The sequence below is a fragment of the Rhinoraja longicauda genome, chromosome 26 (assembly GCF_053455715.1).
Source record: "Rhinoraja longicauda isolate Sanriku21f chromosome 26, sRhiLon1.1, whole genome shotgun sequence".
Classification (NCBI taxonomy): Eukaryota; Metazoa; Chordata; class Chondrichthyes; order Rajiformes; family Arhynchobatidae; genus Rhinoraja; species Rhinoraja longicauda.
In genome coordinates, this window is record NC_135978.1 from 21,453,234 (window position 1) to 21,474,978 (window position 21,745).

The 21,745-nt window shown below is 52.0% G+C and overlaps 1 protein-coding gene across 1 annotated transcript; it reads right to left on the bottom strand.

Moving 5' to 3' along the window:
* Positions 1–2,894: 2,894 nt before the first annotated feature.
* Positions 2,895–19,692, bottom strand: tekt1 (tektin 1). The gene is made up of 8 exons (XM_078422104.1): positions 19,652–19,692; positions 18,403–18,607; positions 16,071–16,236; positions 12,455–12,583; positions 11,326–11,469; positions 7,529–7,751; positions 4,932–5,128; positions 2,895–3,214 (listed from the first exon to the last, which is right to left on the bottom strand). The coding sequence occupies exons 2-8, from the start codon at positions 18,590–18,592 to the stop codon at positions 3,055–3,057; spliced, it is 1,209 nt and encodes a 402-aa protein (XP_078278230.1). The 5' UTR covers positions 18,593–18,607; positions 19,652–19,692; the 3' UTR covers positions 2,895–3,054.
* Positions 19,693–21,745: the final 2,053 nt, after the last annotated feature.

Below are 21,745 nucleotides of genomic sequence, written 5' to 3' on the forward strand. Positions count from 1 at the left end.
CTTCCAAGGACTTTATTCATTAATAGCACATACAGTGTACCAGAGGGTACAAAATCCAATAGTCACATTGCATCAGGCAATCATTATAATACAATGGTGGCATCTGTATCTACAATGCACTCGACCCCCCGCGGTGACCAGCGTTCACGGAAGGCCTCTTGAGTCCCTGTGGACACCGGGTGTTCCCTCTCCAGGGACACGCCATCACGGACATAGGCCCGGGTCAGGGGCAGGGGTGATCATCGACTACCCGCTGCCTGATCTGCGAATGGCCATCTTGGCCAGGCCCAGGGGCAGACCAATAGGGAGATCCCACCCTCCCGACCGACCAACCGACCCTCCCCACTCCCTGCCTCAGCTTCCCCCTCCTGAAGTCAGCAATCATCTCCTTGCTGACGTTGACAGCACGCTGCCCCATCGCAGGTGTGAGGGATGCTGGGGGTTGGGTTCGAGCTGTCCCTGTCAGTCTGTACACCACAGTAGCAGGACGCCCGGACGTGAGTAAACATGAAGGGGGAGTACAGATGGCACAGTGTCAACAATCGTGTGTGGGCGTGTGTGAACAGTGCAGAGAGGGAGGGGCGAGTGTGGCCCGCAACGTCACCCATTCCTTCTCTCCAGAGATGCTGTCTGACCCACTGAGTCACTCCAGCACTTTGTGTCTATCTCCAGGCAGCTTCCCTGAGGATAATGTTTCGGGTTAAAACACTTCAGGCCGAGTCTGAAGAAGGATTTCAAACTGAAACATCACCTCTCCACGTCTTCCAGAGATGCTGTCTGACCCACGAGGGTGACTCCAGCACTTTGTATCCCTTTGTGCACTAGCCAGCATGTGCATTGCTTGTTTGTCCAGCAGCAGTGTGCTGGGCCTGACCCTGCCGTGGGCCAAGGCCGGATGTTTGTGGCTGGGGCAGGGGTCGGCCAGTCCCTGCTGACCCGCACTGCAGCCACGTGCAGACCCGCAGTCAGCACGTGGGCTGCATCACAGTGGCGCAGCGGGTAGAGCCGCTGCCTCGCAGCTCCAGAGTCCGAGGCCGATCCTGACCTCCGGTGCTGTCTGCGTGGAGTTTGCATGCTCTCCCTGTGCTAGGTTGCTGTAAATTACCCCGTGTGTAGGTCGGGTTGAATCTAGCGAGGGGTGGCAGTTGATGGGGTCGCGGGGAGAATAAAACACGGGGTTAATGTAGGATCAGTGTAAATGTGGGGTTGGTACGGTCTCGTTGGCCGAAGGGCCTGTGTCTATGCTGTATCTCTGCCTCTGAGAAACGCCAGGGGTAATAAACCAATATGGCGATGAACGCTGACCCTAAACTGTAATGTGGGGGGGGTGTGATTGTCCCACTGCCTGTAAACCGATAACCTCACCATCACACTACCTCTAATGTGACTTTAAACAAGGGGCCCCGAATATTAAACTCAACCTCCCTGGAGCAGGAGTTAACTGGAATTACAGCACTTTCACCAGCAAATACAACGAGGCGTAATCCTAAAATCTAATTAAGAAACTTCACAGGAAACTAAACAATGCTAATGGTTTGCTAATAATTTTGAGTCCTGCCCTAAACCAGAACGAATCGCAGTTAGGATGAAGCCAAAGGCCAGGAGTAAACACGAAGCCTAATAAAGGCAAGTGTGTTTAGAGGAAGGTATTGATGCCATGGACCAGGTTAGGTTCACGTGTTTGTGTTCCGTGAGATTGAATCTCCAGCAGTGAGCACAGGATGGATGAATACCCCCACTCCTTGCAATCCATCCTCCACAACCAGAGAGCAGTCCTGAACTACTATCCACCTCAGCGAGGGCCCTCGGACTATCTTTGATCGGACTTTACTGGCTTTACCTTGCACTAAACGTTATTCTCTTATCAAGTATCTGTACACTGTGGACGGCTCGATTGTAATCGTGTATTGTCTTTCCGCTGGCTGGTTAGCACGCAACAAAAGCGTTTCACTGTACCTCGCTCGGTACACGTGACACTAAACTAAACTGAACCCAGCCCTCTCACCCCAAACTCTCCCGCTCCTCCATGTAGCAGCTTCCAAAGTGAAATCCCCTAATCCACTGGCTGCTAAACCCCCTAACCCACTGGCTGTGCTAAACCCCCTAACCCACTGGCTGTGCTAAATCCCCTAACCCACAAAGCCAATGGAATGTTGGCCTTCATAACAAGAGGAGTTGAGTATAGGAGCAAAGAGGTCCTTCTGCAGTTGTACAGGGCCCTAGTGAGACCGCACCTGGAGTACTGTGTGCAATTTTGGTCTCCAAATTTGAGGAAGGATATTCTTGCTATTGAGGGCGTGCAGCGTAGGTTTACTAGGTTAATTCCCGGAATGGCGGGACTGTCATATGTTGAAAGACTGGAGCGACTAGGCTTGTATACACTGGAATTTAGAAGGATGAGAGGAGATCTTATCGAAATGCATAAGATTATTAAGGGGTTAGACGCGTTAGAGGCAGGAAACATGTTCCCAATGTTGGGGGAGTCCAGTACAAGCGGCCACAGTTTAAGAATAAGGGGTAGGCCATTTAGAACGGAGATGAGGAAAAACTGTTTCAGTCAGAGAGTTGTGAATCTGTGGAATTCTCTGCCTCAGAAGGCAGTTGAGGCCAATTCTCTGAATGCATTCAAGAGAGAGCTAGATAGAGCTCTTAAGGGTAGCGGAGTCAGGGGGTATGGGGAGAAGGCAGGAACGGGGTACTGATTGAGAATGATCAGCCATGATCACATTGAATGGTGGTGCTGGCTCGAAGGGCCGAATGGCCTCCTCCTGCACCTGTTGTCTATTGATATTCAGCAAGTGGGGGGTTCTATTGTGCTAAATCCCCTAACCCACTGGATGTGCTAAACCTCTGCCGGCGACACACAGAAAACTCATCAAATTGTAATGTGTTTCATTGAAAAAGGATTTACTGATAGCTGACCGCGAGGTATAGGTACATTAGGAAGGGTGTAAGAATCTGACAAGAGGCAGGAGATATATCCGGCCAGTGCCGCTGTAATAGTTCTGTTTGTACAAACACACAGTCTCTTCACTCTCAGAGCAGGAGTCTTGTCTAGAAGTGGTTGATGGAGATGGAATTCCTCAGGTTCATACACTGCACGTCATCGATGTAAAGCGAGTTGCCCTTGATCTCGATCTCCTCCTCCAGGGACAGCTGGTTGCGGCGAAGACCCCTCAGCTCTGCCTCAGCCTGGGCCAGCGTGGCATGCAACCTGGACAATACAACATAGCACACTCACTCACTCACTCACTCACTCACTCCATCATTCCAGGGTCAGCTCACACTGCAAACCCCCCCTCACCTCCCTCACCTCACCTCCATCTCCATCACACCAGGGTCAGCTCACACTGCAACCCCCCCCCCCCCTCACCTCTCCATCGTACCAGAGTCAGGCACTGCATCCCACCCCCCCCCCCCCCCAACATCTCCATCACACTGCGTCCCCGTCTCACCTCTCAACACGTCAAGCTCCCTCTACACCGTCCCATCACACACTCCCCAGGATCAGACACAGTCAAGCTCCCTCTACACCGTCCCATCACACACTCCCAGGGTGAGACGTAGACTGAACTTCCCTCTGCAGTACATAATTATGTGGTTGGGGAGAGGTATACAGATAAGAGTAGGAAACCCACCTGATAACAGAAGCGTCGAAAGCCAGAGGAGATGGGTTTAGGGGGAAGAGTCAGAGGCTTAGAGAGGATGTGAGAAAGATCTTTTTCCCCCCAGGAGGTGGTTGGAATCTGCCCTGCCTGAGGGGGAGGTGGAGGCAGAGATTCTCACATCGTTCAGGAAGTATCTGGACTTGCCAAAGCAGAGCGGGCCACAGACCATGGGCTGCTAACTGGGATGAGTGTAAATGGATATTCACTGGCTGGTGTGGACACGGTGGGCTCAAGGCACAGTTTCTGTATCGTATAGCTCCCTCTACACCATCCCAGTCCACGCTGGAGAAGTGGAGTTGAATTATTGGCTAGCTCTTTTGAAGATTTGGTGGGTGATTGCCCGCCTCCCAGGGATAAAGGGTCTCTTTCAAGCGGATATAAAGTCTCTATATAGAGATAAACTCTCAATAAACTTAATCCAAGCAGTATCCTGGTAAACCACATGCACCTTCTCCAAAGCCTCCACATCCTGCCTGGAATGGAGATTCTGGAACTGTGTGCAATACTCCAAATGCAACCTGACCAAAGTCCTATAAAACTGCATCATGGCTTCCTGACTCTTATATTCAATGCCCCGACCAATGAAGGTAAGGTACCATGTGCCCTCTTCACCACTCTATCTACTTGTGTTGCCACTTTCAGAGTGCTATAGATTTGACCCTGAGATCCCTCTGTACATTAATGCTCTCAAGCATCTTACCATGAACTGTATACTTTCCCTTTACATTCAATCTCCCAAAGTGCAACACCTCACACTTGCTCGCATTAAACTCCATCTGCCGTTTCTCCGCTCACTAGTGTTCCCCACCTTGCTCTCTGTACCTGATTCCTCTCCCTATCCCTATCTCTGTACCTGATTCCTCCCCCTATCTCTATACGTTCCTTGTCCCTACCTCTGTACATGATCCCTGTCCCTGTGCCCGTTCCCCATCTCGCTCAATGTACATGATCCCCATCCTTGTCTCTCTACCTGTTCCCCCTATCTCTGTACCTGTTCCCCACCTTGCTTGATGTACCTGACCCCTACCCCTACCCTGTACCTATAGTCCCTATCCTGGTACCTGACCCCTACCCTGTACCTATAGTCCCTATCCCGGTACCTGACCCCTACCCTGTACCTATAGTCCCTATCTCTGTACCTGACCCCTACCCTGTACCTATACTCCCTATCCCGGTACCTGATTCTTATCCTTGTCTTGCTGTATGGTCCCCGTCTCTGTACCTGGTCCCCATCCCTGTAGCTCACCTGTCCCTGTAGCTCACCTGTCCACGTTGTCGGTGATCTCCTGCACCTCACTGACCAGCCGGTACTGAGCCGGGTCTCGCACCAGCTCCACGTTCGGCCGCCTGGTCCTGGTTTCCAGCCGTGTCTGAGCCACCTTCATGGGCCCCTCCTTGTCCATGATGGTCTTCTTCAGCAGCTCAATGTTCTTCTCCTGAGTTGAGATCTCGTCCATCACCTGAGGAAGGACGGAGTCTCTGTCAACACAGCCAGGATGTATGGAAACACAGAGCCGACTGACGGAGGCACGTGTCCACCCGTTCACCACTGAGGTGTGGACAGTGGGGTCAATGCCTCCTCCCGACCCTGGAGCGCCCTGCACTGGCTGGGGCAGTTACCCATGCCCAGTGTGGTTGGGTCTAGAGCCACACACAGGCCACAGTGGATTCCCCTTCCCTGAGGGATGTTAGTGCCCCACTGGATCTATCCAACAGTCCAGTGGTGCTGTCAACATCACTGAGACTCAGTTATTTTGCAGTTATCCACGAACTTTAGGGCGGCACAGTGGCACAACGGTAGAGTTGCTGCCTCACAGCGAATGCAGCGCCGGAGACCCGGGTTCGATCCCAACTACGGGGGCTGTCTGTATGGAGTTTGTATGTTCTCCCCATGACCTGCGTGGGTTTTCTCTGAGATTTTCAGTTTCCTCCCACACTCCAAAGACGTACAGGTTTGTAAGTTAATTGGCTTGGTAAATGTAAATATTGTCCCCAGTGGGTGTAGGATAGTGTTAGTGTGCGGGGATCGCTGGTCGGCGCGGCCCCTGTGGGCCGAAAGGGCCTGTTTCTGCGCTGTATCACTAAACTACACTAAACTGCAAAACCCAAACTGTCCTGGATTTAAACAGTGCAAGGGGGGAAAAAGTTTCCCCGTAACTTCCTTGCGGTACGAGGTTACATGGAAACAGATGCTGGCAAACTCTAGATCTTCCCCGTCACCCCTCCAGCCCGCCGGCTACTCACACGGCAGAGTTAGCAGTGAAAGGTGAAAGGCCACCGCCTCTTGTCCCACGTAACTGGAAGACTCTCACCCACCCTGACCCAACCCTGTACCGATCAGACACCAACAACTTGGATTCAGTCTGGGGCTGACTGGCAAAGCAAAGCCAGGCTGTGGGAGCCAGAGAGATAGACAGCAAGGTTTCTGGAGGAACCCAGCGGGTTAGGAGGCGTCTGTGGAGAGAATGGTCAGATCAGGACCCTTGGATGGAGGCGGACAAAGCCGGCCAAGTGGATATAGGTGAGAGAGAGGGACGTGGGTGGAGAGGGACAGGGATGGACGTGGGTAGGGAGGGACGTGGGAGGAAAGGGACAGGGAGGGACATGGGTGGAAGGGGACAGGGAGGGACGTGGGTAGGGAGGGACGTGGGTGGAGAGGGACGTGGGTGGAGAGGGACAGGGAGGGGATAATCGGGAAATATGGGACTTTGGGTTTGAAGATAAGCTTACGAAAGGGGAAAGGAGCAGAGTGACTGGGGAAAGAGAGGGGGGTTAAGGAGAATAGGGAATTGGAGAATTCAGTGTTCATTCTGTTGGGCTGTAAGCTACCCTAATATGAGGAGTTGTTCCTGCAGTTTGCAAATGGCCTCACCCTGGCAATGGAGGCCCAAGTCAGAAAGGGAGGGGAGTTAAAATGGTTGTCATCCGGGAGCTACAGCAAGCCTCGGTGGACATAATGCAAGTGTTCAGTGACACGGTCGCCTAGTCTGTGCTTGGTCTCGTCGATGTACATTCAAGTACGTACAATAGTGAGAGGCACAGAAAGGGTGGGCAGACTGATCCTTTAACCTGAGGTTGAAATGTCAAATTCGAGAGAGCACAGCTTTAAGGTAAGAGGGTAAAGTTTAAAGGAGATGTAGGAGGCAAGTTTTTACAGAGTGCTGGGTGCCTAGAACGTGCTGCCAGGTGAGGTGGTGGAGGCAGATTTGATAGCGCATGGACATGCAAGTAATGGAGTGATGTGGAGCAGGCAGAGATTAGTTTAACTTGGCATTGTGTTTAGCACGGACATTGTGGGCCGAAGGGCCTGACCCTGTGCTGTATGTTCCGTGAGGGAAAGGAGGCCACATCGGGAGCAAAGGAGTCGGGGGGGGGGGGGGGGGGGGGGGAAGAGGAGGGGGAGAATGGTGTCAGGTGTAAAGGTGCAGAGGGGTGGTGGGATCAGGACAGCAACAGGCAGTCAGGGTGAGGGGCAGTGTGAACCCATGGGCAGTGCAGGGGGAGGTGAGGGAGGGGAGTGGGGGGGGGGAGGAGGGGCGGATGGTGTAAAGGTGCAGAGGGTTGGTGGGATCAGGGCAGCAATGGGTAGTCAGGGTGAGGTGCGGTGTGAATCAGTAGGCAGTGCAGGGGAGTGAGAGGCGTTGTGAATCAGTAGGCAGTGCAGGGGGAGGTGAGGGGCGTTGTGAATCAGTAGCCAGTGCAGGGGAGTGAGGGGCGTTGTGAATCAGTAGGCAGTGCAGGGGGAGATGAGGGGCGGTGTGAATCAGTAGGCAGTGCAGGGGGAGGTGAGGGGCGGTGTGAATCAGTAGGCAGTGCAGGGGGAGACGGCTGTTGCCAGTGGTTCGGCAGGGGTGCCCGACCTTGTTGAGGTGCTTCTCCAGCTTGCACTTTGCGTCCTTGGTGTCCTGGATGCGGAAGTGGAAGGCTCTGTTCACACTCTCCACTTGCTTCAACATGTCGTCGGTGGTTTCCGACAGGATGCTGTCGATCAGGGAGCGCAGGGCGGTGGAGTTGTTTTTCTGCTTGTCTGCGTTCACAATGTTAGTGTTGGTAAAATCCTGCCACTCCTCAGGGGTGACGGAGCTGAAAGAAACATACAGGTCGGCACAAGGAACTGCAGACGCTGGTTTACAAGGAAGAAAAAGGCACAAAGTGCTGGAGTAACTCAGTGGGTCAGGCAGCATCTCTGGAGAACATGGATGGGTGACGTTTTGGGTTGGGACCCTTCTCCTGCCTCATACAGGTAGTTCTTCTGGAACACAAAGGCGATGTTCCAAAGAAACCACATGTAGAAAATCACATTATAGAGACAATATAGAACAGATACGATAGTGGCGTTTAAGAGGCTTTTAGATAGGCACATGGCTATTAAGGGATTGGAGGAATATGGATCATGTGCAGGTAGTGAGATCAGTTTAACGGCATCATGTTCGGCACAAACATTGTGGGCCGAATGGCCTGTCCCTGTGCTGTGGTTCTATGTTGCCTGTCCCTGTGCTGTGGTTCTATGTTGCCTGTCCCTGACATGTGGTTCTATGTTGCCTGTCCCTGACATGTGGTTCTATGTTGCCTGTCCCTGACATGTGGTTCTATGCTGTGAAAACGGAGAGGACGAGACAGAGTTTCTTCCCACAGGCCATCAGGACTGTTAACTTATATAACTCCAGGGACTAAATTTTGTCTTCTCTGTATTAACTTTAATTTATATGATGTAATTGCCACTTTCATTTCACTGTACATCGTGTATGTGCATGTGACAAATAAACTTGACTTGACTTGATGTTGCCTGTCCCTGTGCTGTAGTTCTATGTTGCCTGTCCCTGTGCTGTAGTTCTATGTTGCCTGTCCCTGTGTTGTGGTGTTCTATGTTGCCTGTCCCTGTGTTGTGGTGTTCTATGTTGCCTGTCCCTGTGTTGTGGTTCTATGTTGCCTGTCCCTGTGTTGTGGTTCTATGTTGCCTGTCCCTGTGTTGTGGTTCTATGTTGCCTGTCCCTGTGTTGTGGTTCTATGTTGCCTGTCCCTGTGTTGTGGTTCTATGTTGCCTGTCCCTGTGCTGTAGTTCTATGTTGCCTGTCCCTGTGTTGTGGTTCTATGTTGCCTGTCCCTGTGTTGTGGTTCTATGTTGCCTGTCCCTGTGTTGTGGTTCTATGTTGCCTGTCCCTGTGTTGTGGTTCTATGTTGCCTGTCCCTGTGTTGTGGTTCTATGTTGCCTGTCCCTGTGTTGTGGTTCTATGTTGCCTGTCCCTGTGTTGTGGTTCTATGTTGCCTGTCCCTGTGTTGTGGTTCTATGTTGCCTGCCCCTGTACTGCAGTTATATGTTCTCATTGTCTCAATAGGGAAAGGGGGGTTGGAAGTGAGGGAGTTTCACACTGGCCATGTATCTTGCAGGATTTGCAAAAGCAAAGGTCTTCAACAGCAATAGGTTTATTCTTGTTCCTGCAAGTTGCAAAATACTAAAGTTGTTACGTTGTTCAATAGAGTATTGTTGCCCAAATATCAATAGAAGTGATTGCTTGGCAATGTTAATGATCTCCAGCGGTGAAACTCAGTAACATCTTCTTAAGAGACAATGGTGACTGATTCCTGCCGGCAGCTTACATAGAAACAGCTCATCCCCCATACTATTTAAAATCAAAACAGGTCTTTTTCTGCTTGTTAATTTCCAAAATAGCTTTTAAGTGACTCTCTAGGACCCGATTGAAATTGTGTTATAACCAAGTTGGGCCTGAATAATACAAACAGCGTTCCTTTATTCATCAATCGCATTATACCCATGTTGTGTTACAGAAACACATGTTCTAGCCCAACCACCTGCACCCTGAGAGATAGAACACAAGGCGAGGAAGAGGCCATTCAGCCCACCACCCTGTTACACAGGAATAGCAGGTCACAGGGTGATACATTGTGGAAACAGGCCCTGCAGGCCCAACTTGTCCACAAAGACCAACATGTCCCAGCTGTACTAGTCCTACCTGCCTGCGTTTGGTCCATATCCTCCAAACCTGTCCTATCCATGTAGGTGGTCTTTCAGCAGCTGCAGAGTCATTACTTGACATTGCTACGCTCGTGCCGGCTAACACATTTTGATTTCTACCTGTTGGATCTCTGCTTAGAAACTTCTCGGATCTGGAAACGACACTGACCCCCTGCATCGACAGCATTTTGGGGACCAAGGTTCAAGATTCCCCCTGTCCCGTGTGAGGAGGAGCTTCCTCTCGCCACCATGCCTCATGCCTGGCCTGGCCCTGGGTCTTCCCTCCACCTCCACCAGCTACAGACTAGTCTGAGGAAGGTTGCTAACCATCCCCAACAAGACCGTCTAACTGCCAGCCCTTGACAGGCAATAGCATTGCCATTGTTGTCCTGATGGGGCCCATTTAGTAACGTCCATGGAGCTGTTGCGCAAGGATGCTGGGAACTTTATCTCAACTCTGTATCGTTCCTCTTGCTCTACCTCTTGCCTGGGATGATTGTAGTTGTTTATAGTATTATCTGATCTGACCGGATAGCATGCAGAAGAAAACGTGCACTTTATCTCAGTAGATGTATTAATATAAACCTAAACCTAGAACATAGAACATGACAATACAGCTAACAGGCCATTCATAGAAACATAGAAAATAGGTGCAGGAGGAGGCCATTCGGCCCTTCGAGCCAGCCCCGCCATTCATTGTGATCATGGCTGATCGTCCCCAATCAATAACCCGTGCCTGCCTTCTCCCCCTATCCCTTGATTCCACTAGCCCCTAGAGCTCTATCTAACATTCGGTCCACCAGGTCCGTGCTGAACATGATGCCATGTTAACCTAATGGGGATCCATATCTCCCCATTACCTGCACATCCTTGTGCCTATCTGAAAGCCTCCTAAATGCCCCTACCGTATCTGCCTCCACCACTGCCCCAGCTGTGCATTCCAGGCACTCACTGCTCTCTGTGTAAATAAAGCTCGCCGTGCACATTCTCTTTTAAACTCCACATGCTAAAGCTCTGCCCTCTCTCCTCGGGCATTTCCACACTGGGGGGAAAGGTTCTGACCGTCTAAGTTATCTTTGCCTCTTGTAATCTTATATATACTTCTATCAGGCCTCCCCTTGGCAGTCCATAGAAAACAATCCAAGTTTGTCCAATCTCTCTGTTAATACAATAGACAATACACAGTAGACAATAGGTGCAGGAGGAGGCCATTCGGCCCTTTAAGCCAGCACCGCCATTCAATGTGATCATGGCTCAATCAGTACCCCTTCTCCCCATACCCCCTGACTCCGCTATCCTTAAGAGCTCTATCTAGCTCTCTCTTGAATGCATTCAGAGAATTGGCCTCCACTGAATACCATCTAATTCAGGCAGCATTCTGTAAAAAGGTCACCTTAGCCCTCACCTCAACAGCTTTATAAGAACCGCAGCCCCATCCCCCTCCCTCCCTCCCTCCCTCCCTCCCTCCACTTCCCCATATACTTTGGCTGCAGCTTCCTCCCACACTCCAAAACTGTACAGGGTTTGTAGGTTCATTGGCTTTGTTAAAAGTTGTAAATTGTCCCTAGTGCGTTAGGATAGTGCCAGTGAATGGGGTGATCGCTGGTCGGCACGGACTGGTTGGGCCGAAGGGCCTGTTTCCGCGCTGTATCTCTAAGGTCTCAAGTCTAAAGCTGAACTTACTTTCCCTCTATCCTGACAACATTGGCCCAGTAGTCGATGTTTGGGGAGTTGTTGGTGAGATTGGCAGTGAATTTGTCCACTCTCAGGGCAGTGGACTTGTCTTTCAAATCCTTCTCCAAGTAAAACCTAGCCGTGCGGTTTAATCTGGGTGGAAGCAGACAAGAGATGAGTGCGATCGTTCGTTAGTCACAGTCCCATTTCACTGAACCTCCCTTAACATCAGCACATCCTGAGTGCCTTACTGCTCATGAAACGTGAAGCTGCAGCTTGTGTTGGAAGGCAGTAACTACTGGAGACATTAAGTCCAAAATAAATCCCACAAACAACAATGTTTGTTTTACCGGGAAATCCGTTTTTACTGATGTTGGTCAAAGGATAAAGATCGATCCCAGTCGACAGCAGAAAACCCTGCTGTAGTGCTGTACACTCGACCTTTACTGTTCACCAGAGTGTGACTGTCCCACCGGCCCTCCCACAGCACGGCGCTCCCTCACCGCCCCTCCCACAGCACGGCGCTCCCTCACCGCCCCTCCCACAATGTGGCGCTCCCTCACTGCCCCTCCCACAATGTGGCGCTCCCTCACTGCCCCTCCCACAATGTGGCGCTCCCTCACTGCCCCTCCCACAATGTGGCGCTCCCTCACTGCCCCTCCCACAATGTGGCGCTCCCTCACCGCCCCTCCCACAGCACGGCGCTCCCTCACCGCCCCTCCCACAGCACGGCGCTCCCTCACCGCCCCTCCCACAATGTGGCGCTCCCTCACTGCCCCTCCCACAATGTGGCGCTCCCTCACCACCCCTCCCACAGCACGGCTCTCCCTCACCGCCCCTCCCACAGCACGGCGCTCCCTCACTGCCCCTCCCACAATGTGGCGCTCCCTCACCGCCCCTCCCACAGCGCGGCGCTCCCTCACCGCCCCTCCCACCGCACGGCGCTCCCTCCCACAGCACGGCGCTCCCTCACCGCCCCTCCCACCGCACGGCGCTCCCTCCCACAGCGCAGCGCTCCCCCACCGCCCCTCCCACCGCACGGCGCTCCCTCCCACAGCACGGCGCTCCCTCACCGCCCCTCCCACCGCACGGCGCTCCCTCCCACAGCGCAGCGCTCCCTCATCACCCCTCCACCCACCTGATCTGCTCGTCGGTCTGCTCGATGGTGCGTGTCAGCAGGGCGATGACTCCCTGCAACACCTCCACCTCCTTCAGCAGCTCCCTCTCCACCTCGTCATGGACCAAATCGATGCCGACCCGCCTCTCCCTGCAAAACCGCCGCAAAACACAGCTCACTGGGAAAGGACGACCCGATCCCACTGCTCGCCTCTGAACCAGGACTTCACACAGCTCCTTCCCTGGGGCATCACTGCAGCCCACCACCCCTAACCACACACTGACCCCCCTACCCTGACACAGCACCCCACCCAGCCACCCCTTTCTCACATGGCACCCTATTCGCCCACCCACCCACCCCTGCCCAGGGACTCCCCCCCCCCCCCCCCCCCCAACCTCTGACATGGCACCTCATCCACCCACCCCTCCTTGACCTGGAATCTTAACCCATCCCCAACCCTGGACCCCATTCACCCCCACCCCTCCCTGACATAGTGACCTCTCATCCAACCCCTCCCTGACCAGGGACCCCTCCTCTCTGACACGGCACCCCGTCCACTGCCCTAGGACCTCATCCCATCCCTGAGCTAGAACCCCACATACATCATCCCACTCCAACCCTGCACCCCACACTCCAACCCTGCACCACTCACTCCAACCCTGCACCACTCACTCCACCACTGACTAGGATCCAACTCCTGCTCACCATCTGCGCCCCTAAACCTGATGTGAGGCTATGGGAGCTGTAGAAGGCCATTCGGCCCTCCCAGACTGTACCGCCAGGCATTTATATTGTCTCTGTGAGTCAGTGCCTCCCAGCATCACCTCCACATTCACCCCTCACAGGAAACCGTGTCTCACCCTGGAAGTGACTCACAGACCATTGGCTGCCCTGTAACCTTCAGCATCCAATAGAATACATTGTGTTGCAGTGTCGAGCATCGCAGACTCGCAGTCCCAGGTTCCATCCTGAGCTGGGTGCTGTCTGAGTGGAGTTTGCACGTTCTCCCTGAGAACACATGGGTTTCCCCAGGGTGCTCCGGCTTCCTCCCACGTTCCACATGCACATTGGAAGGTTAATTGGCTTCTGTAAAGTGCTTTGGTGTGGGAGGATGGCAGGAGATCTAGGGGAGTTTGGGTGGTGGGGGGGGGGGGGGGTGGGGTGGTGGTGGGGGGGGGGGGGGATAGTGGTAGCTGATGCGGATGTGAGAGCTGGACACTTGTTGGTCAGCACTGACTCGATGGGCCAAAGGGCCTGTTTCCATGCTCATTGACTCTAGACGTCTGTATGCATAAGGTATACTCGTGATACTGCGTCTGTCATCTAGGATCCCCACCATCCAGGCCGTGCCCTCTTCTCACTGCTACCATCAGGCAGGAGGTACAGAAGCCTGAGGTCCCACACCACCAGGTTCAGGAACAGCTACTTTCCCACAACCTGCGAAATGCTAATCCCACCTCGACAACAGAACACTACGGACCGCCTCTGGTACCAACATGAACGTGCTCTGACTGTCTTTTTGCACTAGTACCTTGCTTTTGAACACTCATTTTCTTTTCACTATCTTGTAAAATGTATGTGTCATTTATGAGCAATTGAGGTTTTTGTGTGTTTGCCTGAGTCTCTGTACCTGTGATGCTGCTGCTAGCAATGTTCCATTCCACCTCGACCCACGGTACGTGTGGACATGGCAGTAGATGTTCAGTGTATTGTCACGTGTACAGAGAAACAGTGAAAAGCTTTTTGTTGCATGCTAACCAGTCAACGGAAAGACTATGCATGATTACAATCAAGATGTCCACAGTGTACAGGATAAAGGGATAATGTTCAGTGCAAGGTAAAGTCCAGAACAGTCCGATTAAAGAGAGTCTGAGGGTCTCCAGTGAGGTAGAGAGTGGGTCAGGACTGCTCTCTAGTTGTTGGACGGGTGATTCAGTTGCCTGATGACCGCTGGGAAGAAACTGTCCCTGTATCTGGAGGTGTGCGTTTTGACACTTCTGTACCCGACTTTCTATAGCCTGGCTATCCTCCTACTCTAACGTTTCCCTCTGTCACACCTCCCCTGGAGTGCAGTGCCCAGTGCTGACATAACCCAGCCCCTAGGGGAGAGAGAGTCGACATTCATCAGCCTTCTTGCCAATCCTGTCCATTAGTTTCTACTCATTTCTGTACGTGAGTCTCCGCTCTCACCAGTCCCGAGCTGTCGATCACTGAGATGGCACTCCGGCCACCTTCCCCAGAGTCCAGCTGGATGGAAGGGGTTGGTCACTGGTTGTTGTGGTCAGAGGCAGAATCAGCAAATGTTGGAACCCCCCACTTGCTGAATATCAATAGACAACAGGTGCAGGAGGAGGCCATTCGGCCCTTCGAGCCAGCACCACCATTCAATGTGATCATGGCTGATCATTCTCAATCAGTACCCCGTTCCTGCCTTCTCCCCATACCCCCTGACTCCGCTACCCTTAAGAGCTCTATCTAGCTCTCTCTTGAATGCATTCAGAGAATTGGCCTCAACTGCCTTCTGAGGCAGAGAATTCCACAGATTCACAACTCTCTGACTGAAAAGGTTTTTCCTCATCTCAGTTCTAAATGGCCTTTCCCTTATTCTTAAACTGTGGCCCCTGGTTCTGGACTCCCCCAACATTGGGAACATGTTTCCTGCCTCTAACGTGTCCAACCCCTTAATAATCTTATGTTTCGATAAGATCCCCTCTCATCCTTCTAAATTCCAGTGTATACAAGCCTAATCGCTCCAGTCTTTCAACATACGACAGTCCCGCCATTCCGGGAATTAACCTAGTAAACCTACGCTGCACGCCCTCAATAGCAAGAATATCAAGAGCGTTTTACTTCCAGTTCATACTGGATTTTCCACTGACTGGCTTAATGTGGGAGTACATGTTAACAGAGTCTGGGTTATGAAATGGAAAGTAAAGAGAGGAAAGAGGTTGCCATGTTGGGATTCTCATGTGAGTGTACCAAAGGGCACAGTGGTGCAGCTGGTAGAGCTGCTGTCTCATAGCACCTCAGGTTCACTCAGACTCGGGTTCAATGCTGACCTCGTGTGCTGCCTGTGGGGAGTTTGCACGTTCTCCCTTTGATTGCATGGGATTTCTCCAGGTGCTCCGGATTCCACCCACATCCCAAAGACGTGCGGGTTTGTAGGTTATAATTGCACCCGTAAAGTTGCACTGTAAATTGCCCCTAGTGTGTAGGAAGCGGCTAAGAGAGTGGGATAACATAGAACCAGTGTGAACGTGTGATTGGTGGTCAGTCAGCGTGGAGTTGGTGGGGCGGAGGGGACCTGTTTCCATGCTGTATCTCTAAGTGCAGGAGCCATCCCGCTCTCCAGCCCTTCACCCCTGCTACTGGTAATTGGTGGTCAGTCAGCGTGGGGCGGAGGGGACCTGTTGCCATGCTGTATCTCTAAGTGCAGGAACCATCCCGCTCTCCAGCCCTTCACCCCTGCTACTGGTAATTGGTGGTCAGTCAGCGTGGAATTGGTGGGGCGGAGGGGACCTGTTTCCATGCTGTATCTCTAAGTGCAGGAGCCATCCCGCTCTCCAGCCCTTCACCCCTGCTACTTGCCACCAGAAACTCCCTGTGCATCTGCAGCTGGCCGATCTCCAGTCCGTACCGATTCAGCAGGCACTGCTGAGCGATGCAGAGCGGGGCAAAGCAGCTGTCCAGAGCTTTCTCCAGCCGCGTCTTCTGGGCCAGCAGTAGATCCGTCTCGTCCGAGAGCTCTTCCAGCTTCGTGTTCAGCTCCTTCTCCCAGTACGTGACCTCCTCGATCCTCTGGTCTAGACGACAACAACAACAACAACAACAACCTGCATTTTTAAAGTGCCTTCAACGTCAAAGAAGGATCCAATGTCCGAGGTTGACATCGGGCCACGTTGGGAAGTTGCAACAGGTGAAAGTGTCTTAAGAAATGGAGAGAGAAACGGAGGGATTTAGGGAGGGAATTCAGAGCTTGGGGTGTGGGAAACTGAAGGACCAGTTGAAGCACATAGTGAAGAAATCTGAACCCAAACACCTGTGAGTTTGTAAATAAATCAGTCTCTATAAATTGCCACTAGTGCGTAGAGACAGAGTCATACAGCGTGGAAATAGACCCTTCGGACCAACTTGTCCACACTGACCAATATGCCCCATCCACAATAGCCCCATCTGCCTGCATTTGGCCCATATCCCACTAAACTTAAAATAGATACAAAAAGCTGGAGTAACTCAGACAGCAATTCTGGAGAAAAGGCATAGGTGATGTTTCGGGTCAAAAGAAACAGTCTGGTCTTGACCCAAAACACCACCTATTCCTTTTCTCCAGAGATGCTGTCTGACCCGCTGAGTTACTCCAGCATTTTGTGATACCATCGATTTGTACCAGCATCTGCAGTTAATTTCCTACACTGTCTATCCAGCTGAGATACTCCCGCTTTTTGTGTCTATTTTCGGTTTAAACCAGCATCTGCCGTTCCTTTCTACACGTTCCTTATAAACGTATCCTATCCATGTACCTGTATAAATATTTCTTAAACGTTGTGATAGTACCTGCCTCAACTAACTCCTCTGATAACTCGTTCCATACACCTACCACCCTTTGTATAAAATGTTGCCCCTCAGGCTCCTATTAAATCAATCCCCCCCTCACCTTAAACCCATGTCTTCCGGTTCTTGATTCCCCTACTCTGGGTAAAAGACTGTGCTTTTACCATATCTATACCTCTCATCATCTGTAGGAAATGGATATGAAAGTGGGGATATCAAGAACTAGTGTGAACGGGTGATCAATGCGTGGACCTGGACTCAGTGGGCCGAAGGATCTGGTTGCATGCTGTATCTTTCAAACAACAATAGAGCTGCCAATATGGAGGAAAAGGAACAGAGAGTGCCAAAGACCAGAGTTGGAAGAGAACATTGACCTCAGAGGGTGCAGGACTGGAGGATAGAGAGGTAGGAAGGGGTGAGGGCAGGGAGAGATGCAAACTCGAAAGTAAGGCTTGGATTGAAAGCTAATTGCGAGCTTATGAGCAATGGGAGGAGAGTGAGTCCTCATCTTTGGCAGAGGGTGAGCTTTCTTAGAGATATTTTAGTGTGAATGGGTGATCGATTGTTGCATTGACTTAAGAGTCACACAATGTGGCAACAGGCCCTTCAGCCCAACTTGCCCACACCGACCAGGTTGTTCCATCTACACTAGTCGCACCTACCTGCGTTTGCCCCATATCCTTCCAAACCTGTCCTATCCACGTACCTGCCTAATTGTTTCTTAAACGTTGCAATAGCTCCCTGCCTCAACTACCTCCTCTGGCAGCTCGTTCCATACACCCACCATCCTTTGTGTGAAAAAGTTACCCCTTAGATTCCTATTAAATCTTTCCCTCTTCATCTTAATCCTCTGTCCTCTGATTCTTGATTCCCCTACTCTGGGCAAATGACTCTGAGCATCTACCAGATCTATTCCCCTCATTATTTTATAAACTAAATATATGACTTGGTGGACCAAAGGCCCTTTTTCAATGTTGTAACTTTTAATCAAGATCAATGAGGTGAGATCTTGGAGTTTCCAATAGGCAATGTTATCGAACAATACAATTACAATGTTTAAAAGGTATTTTGACAAGTGTCTGGATGGTGGTTGAGGGGGGGGGGGGATAAAGGCCTAAAATGGATAAATTGGATCAGCCCAGATGGGCATCTTGGTCGACATGGATGAGGTGGAGTGGCAGAGCCTGTTTCTGTGCGGTACAGCCCTGTAATTGGGTGCCCCATGAGTGTTCGTATCTAATATGATATGATACGATAAAACGTTATTCAATCCCAGAGGGAAATTTGTTCTGCCAACAGTCACAGCACACAAGGTACATGAGAAAACTTGAAATTAATGGCCACTGCTGACTACGGGCGAGTGCAGGAGGCAGATGGTCTACCCTAGGCCACTCTGAGAGTGAGGGAGAGGGCTTTACCGAGCTTCTTGTTGACATCTCGCTGCGTCTTCCTCGTGGTGTCCTCGATCTCGTCCACCAACCTCTCGCTCTCCATGACCAGGCGCTCTGACCGAGACCGCTGAACCTCCGCATTGTTGTAGCGGCTCTTGTTCGAGAAGCTCCATTCCTGAGGCAGGAACTTGGTCCGTGCCTGGACGAGCTTGGCCATGAAACCTACGGGGTGCTGCAGACAAAGAGGTTCAATACCTGTTATCGGCCAACCCCCAATGGCCATGACCACCCCCTCCCACCCCCACCTCACATGGACCGAGGGCGGGGGACCCACAGTGACCCATTAACAACAACTGACCGTCATCCCAACCTGTGTCACCCCAGGGTCTGCACAGAGGCATTAACCAGAGAACAACATGCAACATTCTGGGATCAACCGTGTATGCTTGGCTGCACAAATGGGTGACAGCGAGAGCAGTCTTCGCAGTGGGATAGATCCAGGGAAGTGCGGGTGTCAGGGGTTCTGGGGAGAAGAAAGGGGAATGGGGTTGAGAGGGAAAGAAAGATCAGCCATGATGGATAGGCCGAACGGTCTAATTCTGCTCCAAGAATTTATGAGGTGGAGCAGTCCCCGGGGTAAAGGTGGGGTGAAGGTGGGGAATGGGAGTGGGGCTGTCACCCCTGGGTGGGAGGGCCGGGGGGGGGGGGGGGGATCTTTGGAGCGAGGGGTGCCCAGGGGAGCTGGGTAGGGTAAAAAATGAATGGGAAATTGTGGATTGGAGCCTAAATGCCACAACAGACCTGTTGGGCTGAATGGCCAGTGTATCCTATATAACTCTGCAAGTTGTGGAGGGAGACGGGGTCTGGGATGGGGGTCCCAGTGGGGTGTGAGTTAGGCGCTGGGGGAGGGGGGGGGGGGTGTGCATGCAGTGGATGGGACCTTACCCCAGGGTAGGAACCCTGATCTGGGCTGGGGGTCCCAGTGGGTTGTGAGTTAGGTGCTGGGGGAGGGAGGGAGGGGGTGCATGCAGTGGATGGGACCTTACCCCAGGGTAGGAACCCTGAGCTGGGCTGAGGGTCCCAGTGGGTTGTGAGTTAGGTGCTGGGGGAGGGAGGGAGGGGGTGCATGCAGTGGATGGGACCTTACCCCAGGGTAGGAACCCTGAGCTGGGCTGAGGGTCCCAGGGTGCGGGGGTGCGCGTCATTGATGGTGGAGCCCCCGGGGGTGTGGTGGACTGAGCCTCGCCGCCCGCCCGCCCGCCCGCTGCACACTTACCTGCGGCGGCCGCTGCCGAGCCGAACCTCCCTGTCCCCCCGCTTCCCTCCCGCCCGCCCACGCCGCCGCCGCGTCAACAAACCCGTCGCCCAGCAGCCGTCTCCATGCCGACGCCCTGGCAACGGGGTTCCGAGGCGGTGCAGCCCAAAGATACTGGCATTGCATGGATCCCTTGCACCGTGCACCATCTGCCCACTTGTTGCACTGTGCATTGCGTGGTTTATTGCATTGATTTGTCGCACGTTCATATGTTGCAGTGTCGCTTGTTCAGCATTCGTTATAGAAGCATAGAAACATAGAAAATAGGTGCAGGTGTAGGCCATTCGGCCCTTCGTGCCTGCACCGCCATTCAATATGATCATGGCTGATCATCCAACTCAGTAACCTGTACCTGCCTTCTCTCCATACCCCTTGATCCCTTTAGCCACAAGGGCCACATCTCACTCCCTCTTAAATATAGCCAATGAACCGGCCCCAACTACCTTCTGTGGCAGAGAATTCCACAGACTCACCACTCCCTGTGTTTGTTGTTGCACAGTGTATTACATTTAGTTTTGTAGGAAGGAACTGCAGATGCTGGTTTACACCGAAGATGGACACAAAACGCCGGAGCAACTCTGCGGGTCAGGAGAAAAAGAATAGGTTACTCGGGCATTTTGTGTCCATCTTCATTATATTTAGTTGTTGCACTGTTCATCGTCGTTTGCATTTTTTATTGTTGTGTTGTGGACGGTTTATCATGCTTATGTTTGCACCGCCACTGCACGGTTTATTGTGTTCTTGCGTTAAACCGTTGACTGGGCGGTGCACTGTGTTGATTTTGTTTATCTCTGTATCTATTGTAGTCTGCAGCGTCACCACATGACACATTGTATTGACTTACTGCACTGCGCTCTGTCGCCACTGGTTTATTTATTACACTGGGCATCCGAAACCTGCAACAGACACCCAAGAGCACTGGAACAACGTTACCAAAGCTGCATTTGCAAAATCTTTTTAAAAAGATACGTGAAATAATGCCTCCCAGGTCAACAACCCCGGCAATGAGTCCCCGGTTGCACGCAAAACACTAACTACTGGAAGAACTCAGCGGCTCAGGCAGAATCTGTGGAAGGAATGGATAGATGATGTTCCGGGACGCGACCCTTCTTCGGAAGCCCGACCGAAACGTTGCATGCCCATTCCGTCCACCGTTGCTGCCTGACACGCTGAGCTCCTCCAGTAGTTTGTATTTGACTCAAGATTCAAGCATCTGCAGTCTCTTGTGTCTCCTAGTTACTTTGGACAAGCGATATAATTCACACTCCCAACAACACCAGATTCACTCCAAAGGGTCAAGTCAAGTTTATTTGTCACATGCACATACACGATGTGCAGTGAAATGAAAGTGGCAATGCCTGCGGATTGTGCAAAAAAAAGAATTACAGTTACAGCATATAAATAAAAGTTAATTCAGAGAAGACAAAATTTAGTCCCTGGAGTTATAAAAGTTAACAGCCCTGATGGCCTGTGGGAAGAAACTCCATCTCATCCTCTCCGTTTTCACAGCATGACAGCGGAGGCGTTTGCCTGACCGTAGCATTTGGAACAGTCCGTTGCTGGGGTGGCAGGGGTCCCTCATAATCTTGCTTGCTCTCGATCTACACCTCCTGATATATAGGTCCTGCAGGGGGGCGAGTGTAGTTCCCATGATGCGTTCTGCCGAACGCACTACTCTCTGCAGGGCCATCCTGTCCTGGGCAGAGCTATTCCCAAACCAGACTGTAATGTTGCTGGACAGGATGCTCTCTACAGCCCCAGAGTAGAAGCAATGAAGGATCCTCAGAGACACTCTGAATTTCCTCAGCTGTCTAAGGCGGTAAAGGCGCTGCTTTGCCATACCCACCAGTGCGGCAATGTGCGTTGCCCATGTCAGATCCTCTGATGTGGACTCCCAAGTATTTAAAACTGCTCACCCTATCCACAGTAGACCCATTTATTTCCAGTGGCGTGTACGTCCTTGGATGTTGAGCCCTTCTAAAGTCCACAATCAGCTCCTTAGTTTTAGTGACATTCAAGAGGAGGCTATTGTCCTGACACCAGAGTGCCAGATCA